Below are 10205 nucleotides of genomic sequence, written 5' to 3'. Positions count from 1 at the left end.
TAAAGACACATCCATCTTAAACCATCCAGCCTTCCTAATGATTAAATGATAGCTAGCTAGATAGCAGTAGTAGTTCCTGATGGGAAATGTATTGTTTGTAATGAGCCAATTGGGATTTCCAGGCTATTGCAAGTGTCAATGTGGCTCAGTTGAGGGTGGTCTGATCAGGGCTGACCAGCAGTAAGGTGGTGGAGTGATCAGACCAAAAGACTTGCATAACAGCCTTTATTTGTCCTTTTAATAGGTCAACATCACAGCCAAACTTTACTCAATGGACCACTTTAGTCACAGCCTAATCTACTTAAAGTTTTGATAGATTCATTAATCTGGGTTTAATTTTTCAATGTAAGTCATGATTAGTAACTGGCATGTGTATGAATAAAGTATCATCTGTATTACCTAATTAAGTTGAGGAATGTAATGAAACAATTATTCCATATAGTAACCAAATAATGAATACTACTGGGTTATATGTGTTTATACAAACAGAGCTGAACATTTATTTGAACTGTTTGACCTCTGAACTATTTCTATGCATTGAAGTCTCCTCCCTTTCTAAAGAACAAGTACACAATGTGCAGGCTACGGGGTTGAGGGTGGGTTCATTCAGACACACTGAGTAACAGCTCTACAAGAAAATCTTGGTCAAAACAATAAGCGTATTTAATTCTCTTATTGAGGCCAGTGTTAGTTTACTTTGCCCCAGTGACTGAATTCTTTGAAGTAAGTGCAATGAACTCTTGTTGCAATGTCCTAATTCTCCCATGTGAAATAATTCAATTTTCCAGCCGTGTCACCTCATACAATGCCTCATGCATTGGCTCAAGTTAAAAAATTACATCACACCATTAAAGTTATGAACTTTAATACTTACCACACCACGGAAGGCAGGAGGAATTAAACCACAATATACAGGAATGAAACAGCTGCAAATAAGAGCCTGGGAATGAAAAGAAAACAGAAAGTGAAAATAGGGAGAGAAATACAGATGCAAAACAAAGATAAAGTAAAGACACTGTATTATTTATATACTATTACAGTATTTTTATTAATATTCTAGCTTTTATTTTTTTTAATATTCATTTTAATTGTCAATTTTAGTTATGTGTATATTTTGCTGTTGTATTTGTATTACTTTGTAAAAAATATTTAGCTTTAATTTATTTGTATTTTATTTTATTAATTCTTATTTTATTTTACTTTTATTTTAATTTGCCAAAGCCACGTTTCTAATTTTCAGGGTTTTGTTTATGTTGAGCTTTTCATCAAATATTTTTTATGAATTTCATTTCATTTCTGCTTTATTTCAATTAACTATATATATATATATATATATATATATATATACATTCATTTTTTATTTATTTATTAATTTTAATGTATATTTTAGTTAACTAGCAGCTATTTTAAATTCCAAATGTAAAAAAATTGCAATTTTACACTGATTTTGAGGGAAACCTGATTCTGCGGATTTAAACGGTAAAATGTGTTAAATGGCGGGGCTTACACGTGGTATATATATATATATATATATATATATATATATATACTGTTATGTATACCGTTCAACGTTGTCACATGGTTAGTGCTACTTTTCTCAAGATTCGTCGGGACAGCCCAATCACAATCGTTTAAGATGATGACGTTTAAAACAATAAAAAATTTCACGAACAGATTATTTATTATTCAAGTACCAATACTTGTAATGAGTAGATTTAAACAATTATATTTATTACAATAAACTGTCTCCAGTGTGGAAAAAATCGTTCTAAGATTTTAATATTTTTCTACTACGAGACACTAATCTTTTCTAATTTTCCTACGAGACACTCAACGTTATTCGTGTTTATTTAACACTATAATTTGATATTCATTTATAACAAACATTGGTATGCATCATATAAGTGCTAAAATACATACACATATAGGCTATTTGATTTTATACTACTATATGTGGCTACTACAAATTCATATTTAAGTGTACATCCACAATGCAATATTTGCTAATGACTTATCAATTAAAATGTAAATGCCATATCGTGGTTATGAGAAAGCAGACAAACGTGATAAACAGATTATAGCATTAATGCAAGATTGGATTCGTCTTCCTCGCTCAGCAACCACATTTGTATAGTTTTACTTTTAGAAACGTGTTGTTTATTTACATAAGCGATGAACATCTGGCCTGCTCTAGGAACCGCCCAGACTACTGGTGCTGATGCTGAGAGAATCCCATTACATCATCTCTCCTCTCCTCCTGATTGGCTGAAGGTCAAGGCGCACGCAAAGCGGCACGTCTTTGCCAAACAATCAGAGGCTGCTGGATATCAAATGCGTCCTCTTCTCCCCAAATCTTTTTAAAAATCAATCCCTTCAAGCCTTTCGTGTTGTAATCGTTTGGCAGGATGGCGGAAAGCGAGGTGGACACGCCGAGCACCCCGATTGAATACGAGAGCAAATACTTCGAGTATCATGGAGTTCGACTCCCTCCTTTCTGCAGGGGCAAGATGGACGAGATCGCCAACTTTTCGTTAAGAAGTAGCGACATATGGATCGTTACATACCCCAAATCAGGTATTAAAACACAGCTTACATGTGCATGCTTTTCCTTCATAGAGGATGAAGTTATTTGAGGGGTTTACCAAAATAAAGGATGATCTGAGATCTTTAGCATCACTGCACGTCACTTTTGTTTTGCATATTTGTTTGTAGACAATATGATTTAGAGTGTGCCAAAACATGTTTTAGATAGCTTGTTAATATAATAAATACAAAACCTAAGCATTTATGTGCATATTTATATAGTCTGCTTGTTTCGTAAAATAGCGCTTTCTAAATTATAGACAAATAAATACACGTTTACCTTTATGGATGATTCATCAACAGCCTGGATGATATTGGCAATATTATTAATTTCAAATAGGAGGCATTTTCAAAACATTATGAAACCAGGCTGGCCCACCTAATCATGTCCGATCCTCCCTGAGAGTCTTGTATCTGAGCCAGGCCTGTATGAAACAGATGAGTTTCATCAAAATAATAAGGTGAAAAGTTGATTATTTTAGAGATTGTGTGATCTTTGGATGATAAGAATGAAAAATCAGAACTGGGAGTGTTTGTATTGTGTGTTGATGTGAAATTTTTAAAAAGAAAGGTGAAATGTTTGCAATGCCTACACGTGTTCATTCACTGCAGGGGCGCTGTTTCCTGTTAGGATGTATCAGTCCCTCTCCCATGCATGCTTGTTGCTATGTCGATTTACTTGTGTAATAAGTCAGCTGAAAACAAATGTATATTTACAGATCTTTTTTTGTTTCCTGTAATGAAAAAAGCAATTTAGACTGGAAAGTTCAGATGCATTATAGAGTTGTCTTATTGCTTTCTCACCTGCTTGCACACGAGAAGCCAAAAAGAAAACAGTAACACTTTATAACAGGGGTGCCCAAACTCGGTCCTGGAGGGCCGATGTCCTGCATAGTTTAGATCCAACCCCAATTAGACACACCTGAACCAGCTAATCAAGCTCTTACTAGGCATACTATAAACTTCCTGGCAGGTGTGTTGAGGCAAGTTGGAGCTAAACTCTGCAGGACATCGGCCCTCCAGGACCGAGTTTGGGCACCCCTGCTTTATAATAAGGTTCCATTACTTTAGTGCATATTAACTAAAATGAACAAATAATGAGTAATTCACTTTGTTAAAGGAGTAGTTCACCCAAAATGAACATTTTTCTGAAAGTTTTCTCACCCTATAAAGCCATTCAAGATGTAGATGTAGATTCACAGATTTGGAGAAATTTAGCATACAAAGCTGCATGTTTGTAAGAAACAAATCCATCAAGACGTTTTTAACTTCAAACTGTTGCTTCCAACTGAAATTCAAGTTCTTTATGCATAATATTGCTTTCTCCGGTACAAAAGTCAGAAATATGCACATATCAAGCACCATTTACAAGCGGAAACAGTCCAAAACAGTTCTAAACAAATATTTTGATGTGAGAGGACAACAGGGGATGGACTTTTTCACTAGAGGAAGTGTTATTATGGATTATGGATTCGTATTTTGGCCAGAAGCAATAGGTTCAAATTTAAACACCTTAATGATGGCTTTGTTCATTCTGACAACTCTCATTCTGACGGCACCCATTCATTGCAGAGGATCCATTGGTGAGCAAGTGATGTAATGCTAAATTTCTCCAAATCTGTTCTGATGAAGAAACAAACTCATCTACATCCTGAATGGCAGCAAATTTTCATTTTTAGGTTATCTTTTCCTTTGAATGTTCGTTAATAAAAATACAGCTGTTCATTTTTACTTCATTTCAGCTTTAATTTTTGTAATGTATTAGTATATGTTGAAATTAACATTGATTAAGTTTAATAAATGCTTTAGAATTATTTCTCATTGTTATTGTAAACTAATGTTAACAAATTGAACCTTATTGTAAAGTTTTACTAAGAAAACCACCATAGGCATAAACGACATTAGTACAGTCAAGGGATGTCTAAATGGATGCAGCTGTTTATGTAACACGCTACAGATACCACTGTGCAGTTATAAAGAGATGAACTGAGAGTTCGACAAACAGCACGATAGTAAGAATGATAGCGTGAGGGTCTGAAATCGCTTGGCTTTGCAGAGGATGTTGTGTCGCACCAGCATCGGTTGAATTGAGTTCGGAGAGCCGAGGGAAGACCGAGCTCTGCTGAGTGTTACACACTGAAATGTGTGTCTCCAGCGGACTGTGATGGATGACAGGTCAATAGAGTCACATGTTGCACTGCCAGTCGAATCTGTGGAGTAAACAGACATTGCCTTGTTGATAGTTGTGATGGAAATGGCAGAGTCAAACATTATATGCTTGATATTTCTCAGGCTTCTTATAAAACAATTAAGCTCCATTTTGTTTGACCATAGTTTGACATGAAATATTTTAATAATTTTAAACAGTCTGAACAAATGTATATCAATAAATTTTGATATTTCCCAAATATAATGCCTGGAAATTTATAAATTGATAGTGTAAATAATACCACTTTTGGTAGTGCACCAATTGTGTTTGCAAGATAACTTCACTTTATGTGGCTTTATTTCGTTTTGCAGTCCAGTGGGAGGAAGCGGCCAGAGGGTCATGTGACCCCAATGGTGTGTTTTCTTGAAAAGTGATTTAAAATCAAACGTCATCATCGTACTGAAAGATAAAGCCTCCTTGTATTTATTGTTATGCCCTTAAAATCTTAATTTGTTCCAGATCTTTAAAGTAGTTAACACAAGAGTGTTTCTGTACAGCAAATCAAGATTATTAAATCTAACTTTAAGGCAGCGCCCTAGTTGGGTTGCTTTTGTATAGATATTTCTATGCATGTTGTTCATGTTAAAGTTAGCATGCGTGTTTAATTTCTGCTTATGTATGCTCTCAAGCCAGCCAAGAGTAAACAAAACTGCTGAATGAGAGTGAAAGAGGCACTTTATGATAATTTCAAGGTCATGCTTGTATTTTACCTTTGTTTTGTACTCTTGAAAACTCCTTATGTAGTCAACAAATAAGAGTTCTGCTGAGGTGGCAGTATAATTGCTTCTCCTCAACTAAACAGAAGTAGACGTTTCATCTGAAATGGGCAAAAAAATAAGAAGTGAAAGGGGACACTGATATGCCTCCACAGTCATACAATACAAAAAATGTGCGAAAATAACATCAATGTAATTGATATAAGCTTTTGTATTAATGTGAACAGTCTACAAACTTGCATTTTTCATGCTTTTCAGAGGATCCAAATAAGACTTGTTGGGGTTGAAAGGCTCCGTTGTCAAATGTTTAATGGTAGTCATGTGTTTAAACCAGCTCTGTCCCTTCCAGAATTACTTTTACAATTCATTTGTTAGGGCTAATAAATGTTACGTTTGCACATTTTTCTTGAAAGGTTTTCTTGGAATGTGACGTGTTCCTGTTGATCAGTAGCGTATAAAGAATTAACAGCAAATGAACAAAATATCCTTTTATAAATGTCAGAACAAACTGACATTAAATAAGTTAAAACAAATAAATATTATTTGAAAGGAAAATATAAAAAAAATCTATATGATTTCTGTCGGAGGTCCTTTAGATGTTTTCAGTGCATACCACCATTAATTCCTGCATGTAAGGATAATGTTGATGCATTAGATTTACACATGTCAGGGAACACTGTGAAGAAGGTGGAAGATACGAAGATCAGGGCATGTACCCAAAACGTTTGACTCGGCAGGGTGAAATTTCATTATCAGGGCTGCCTAAAGGTCAACAGCAACTTGTTTGTACCTGGCTCCCTGTATAATCAAACCACCATTGTACTGTTGGGTAGTTTGGCAAAGCAGAAGCCTGACAAACAATTAACACATAAAAAATGCCAAAGCTCTTATAAAATGAACAGCCCAAAATCATGGGGCAAGACGTCATTTTAGTTCCTCACCCAATAAACTCAACATCTTCTGTGAAGCATAGGAGCATCTGCATCAAATGGATGGACTGCTCCTTGTCAGCTGTGACGGTCAAAACTGAAAAAACAAAACAGTTCACCAAAGAATGATTTTAAATCATTGAGGTTGCAGGTCAGGCTATATTCATGTGTTTACAGTTAATAAAGAACATCTTTGGATTTGAGACTTTAGTCTTTGCAGCTTTACAGATCTTCTTTATGCACCAAGAGCTTGTAACACTCCAAAGAGAAAGGAAAAATTGAAATGAAATGATCATATGCACCCTTTAAGTGCAGCTGGCAAAGTCCTCTTTTTACCATCAATAATTCATCCAAAACAACTTTGCTTTCTTCATCTCATGCACGTAGGTACGAGTTTGTTACAGGAGGTTGTGTATCTGGTGAGTCAGGGTGCGGACCCAGATGAGATCGGGCTCATGAATATTGATGAGCAGCTTCCTGTGTTGGAATATCCACAGCCGGGTTTGGAGATCATCCAGGTGTTTACTCTCTCACACGCACATATTTACTGAACCAATGGCCTTCAGCATGGGAATAAAATGTTTATTTTTTTTTCTGACCTCTTGGACTGATAAAGTTTTGTGTTTCTGTAGGAACTGACATCGCCTCGTCTGATCAAAAGCCACCTGCCGTATCGTTTCCTGCCAACAGCGATGCACAATGGAGAAGGCAAGGTCAGCTGGAAAACACACTTAACATATTAATCATGACTTCCAATTGTCCATTAAGGACAATTAATGAAATTGATTTCCATTAAACTGATCAAAAGTGACAGTAGAGACATTCATAATGTTACAAAAGATTTCTATTTCAAATAAATGCAGTTCTTTGAACTTTCTATTCATCAAAAAATCCTGAAAAACATGTATTACAGTTTCCACGAAAATATTGATAATAACAAGAACGGTTTCTTGAGCACCAAATCAGCATATTAAATGATTTCTGAAGGATCATGTGACACTGAAGACTGGAGTAATAGCTGATGGAAATTTTTAAATAGATTAAAACACTTATTTTAAATTGTAGTAATATTTCACAATATTACTATTTTCGATCAAATAAATACAGCCTTGGTGAGCATCAGAATAGTATAGTAGTGAATAATGAAAAATATGTAACTTTTTTCCACTATGCTTAAGATGTGAACAGATCTTTGAAAAGAGTATCATTTTTGGTATGAATATGCCTTTACACAAACACATCAATGCATGTCCTCTAGGTGATCTATATGGCCAGGAACCCTAAAGACCTGGTGGTGTCCTACTACCAGTTTCATCGCTCTTTACGAACCATGAGCTACCGGGGAACGTTCCAGGAGTTCTGCAGGCGATTTATGAACGACAAGTGTGAGTGAGACACATTTGACACAAAACTGACATATCTGCTCAAGAGGAAAGTGTACGAGAATGTACTTCTTGTCTTAATCTTGTTTTTTTGTGTCTTGTTTGTGTGACCCTGTAGTGGGATACGGCTCCTGGTTTGAGCATGTTCAGGAGTTCTGGGAGCATCGCATGGACTCTAATGTTCTCTTCTTGAAATATGAGGATATGTACAAGGTACTGACTGACACACACACACACACTCACACACACACACACACACACACACACACACACACACACTTTCTCCTCCTGCTTATTTTATGGCTATGTTTGAAGTACTCACACACACACACACTCACACACACACACACACACACACACACACACACACACACTTTCTCCTCCTGCTTATTTTATGGCTATGTTTGAAGTATACTACTTTATACACTACATAATTATATATGCAGTGTCCAGTGTTTATATTATTCACAGTATGGAGTTTTACCCTTTTTGTTTTTTATGTGTTTTGTAATTGATTTGGAAGCATTTATTGCTCAATTTTATTACTTATTTTTTATTCTGTTTGTGTTTGTATCAGTGTTAATTTATGAACATTTTAATTAATATTTTGAATGAGCATTTATTCTATATTTTTATATAGTTAATTTATAGTTAATTTTAGTGATTCTGTTATGTGCTTTTGCCACTTTCATTATTTTACAAATATTTCTGTAAAACTTTTATTAAATTTTATTTCATTTTTAGAATTTTTGGTACTTCAACAAACTTACTTATTTTAGTTAGTTGCCAAAGCAATATTTCTAATATTTGTTTAAGTATATTTTTAATCTAATATTTTATTTCAGCATTATTTCAATTACTACAAATTATTTGTAAGTTTTACATTAAACAATACCTTCTGCTTTAATTCAGTTTCCTGTAAACTGATGCAGAGATGATCTCAAACTCATTGCATGAGTTCTGCTTCATATACTCGATAGAGTATAGTATACTCTACTATAGAGTATAGTCACGTATAGTATTTTGAACATCCTCTTCCTCTCATGTCTCTTTTTAACCTCCACACATCCACTATTTGTCCACGAAGCTGTATTCATGTCTTAAAGGGGTCATATGATGCTTTTTTAAAGATCATTATTTTGTGTAACACTCCAAAGAGAAAGGAAAACTTGAAATTGCATCATATGACCCCTTTAAGGGCAACAGTTTCTAGAAATTGTGATATTAGAATGTTATGTATGCATAATAGAGGGGAATCACTGATTGTCAGTCTGCTTGAGTATGTTGTTTCCATATCTTTATGGAGTAATGTGATTAGGAGAGCTCAGAGTCCAGCAGGAAAGCACAAACAGAGAGACACTGCATGTGACAGAGGCATAACCTCTGATGTAATAGACTAATGTATAGAAACAGAACATATAGATATTACACCATGTTCCAGTAGTCTGTAGTTCATTAAACAGCCAGTCTATATGCTGAACATAAAGGATATTATACAAACTAAGTTAAATAATATAATATCATATAAATCTTATTCATTTTCTTTTTTACTAAACTGTTGTTCCTTAATTCTGTTGTAAATAAGTTAAATATAAATTAAAGTTTGATTTTTAAATGTTAAAGAATTAAGCATTACTAATTTATTTGGTATTATTGATTAAAAGTTTATAAATAATAAACTAAAATGTTAAAAGTTGTTGTTGTTCCAAACTTTGATTATCAACACTTATTTAAAATAATTTTATCTTGCCATATATGATCAACTAAAATAATAAATTAATAAAATGTGCATTTTCTTCATTTTGTTTGTATGAACTTTTTATATACAGTTATATACAATCTAATTTATTTATTTTACTTGTATTAATTGAAATGATTGATTAATAAAAATTAATAACTATTATTTAACAATTATTTAAATAGGGTATATCAGTGCAGGTAATCTGGCAGAAAATAAACAGATGCACATACTTGAATTGGTCGCTTTGAAAAATGTACTTTTAGCAATTTCCATTTTTTTTTATTCAGAACATCTGGTAGAAAAAAAGTCACCTGCACCTCAAGGTCCCTGAAATCATTTAAAAACTGAAGTTAATTATGTAAGCTAATCATGTTTTCATTTATTCATCTGTGTAAGACTAAGGCGTGAGTCATGATTACATAACCAAAAGATTGTCATTCTCTCTGTCTCTCCACCTTTCCTGCCTGTTATTTCCCTCATTGGAGGATCTGGGGACCCTGGTGGAGCAGCTGGCTCGCTTTCTGGGCATCTCGTGTGATAAAGCCCAGCTGGAGAGCATGGTGGAGAGCTGTAACCAACTCATCGAGCAGTGCTGCAACTCTGAGGCCTTGTCCATCTGCCAGGGTAAGAAAGAGAAGACTGGGA

At 34.5% G+C, this 10205-nt stretch overlaps 2 protein-coding genes across 3 annotated transcripts in view; one reads left to right on the top strand and one right to left on the bottom strand.

Moving 5' to 3' along the window:
* The window catches only part of LOC107658728 (patatin-like phospholipase domain-containing protein 2), a 7044-nt gene extending 4864 nt beyond the window's left edge, over nucleotides 1-2180 (bottom strand). The window contains exons 1-2 of the mRNA XM_016447382.1: nucleotides 2166-2180; nucleotides 875-1015 (exon numbers count right to left, since the gene is read on the bottom strand). Of these exons, the coding sequence (XP_016302868.1) occupies nucleotides 875-1015; nucleotides 2166-2180 (156 nt within the window). The remainder of the gene's footprint in view (nucleotides 1-874; nucleotides 1016-2165) is intronic.
* Nucleotides 2181-2283: 103 nt separating this feature from the next.
* Nucleotides 2284-10205, top strand: part of LOC107658835 (sulfotransferase 4A1) — a 10648-nt gene continuing 2726 nt past the window's right edge. For both annotated transcript variants that reach the window (XR_001630838.1, XM_016447503.1), the window contains exons 1-6: nucleotides 2284-2574; nucleotides 6825-6955; nucleotides 7070-7150; nucleotides 7696-7822; nucleotides 7938-8032; nucleotides 10046-10184. Coding sequence is in view for 1 of the 2 variants with exons in the window: in XM_016447503.1 (XP_016302989.1) it covers nucleotides 2406-2574; nucleotides 6825-6955; nucleotides 7070-7150; nucleotides 7696-7822; nucleotides 7938-8032; nucleotides 10046-10184 (742 nt within the window). In the remaining variant the exon portion in view is untranslated. The remainder of the gene's footprint in view (nucleotides 2575-6824; nucleotides 6956-7069; nucleotides 7151-7695; nucleotides 7823-7937; nucleotides 8033-10045; nucleotides 10185-10205) is intronic.

Source organism: Sinocyclocheilus anshuiensis, unplaced genomic scaffold (genome assembly GCF_001515605.1).
Source record: "Sinocyclocheilus anshuiensis isolate Anshui unplaced genomic scaffold, SAMN03320099.WGS_v1.1 scaffold283, whole genome shotgun sequence".
NCBI lineage: Eukaryota > Metazoa > Chordata > Actinopteri > Cypriniformes > Cyprinidae > Sinocyclocheilus > Sinocyclocheilus anshuiensis.
Note: the sequence above shows the minus strand (reverse complement) of the source record. Positions and strands in the feature narration are given on the sequence as shown.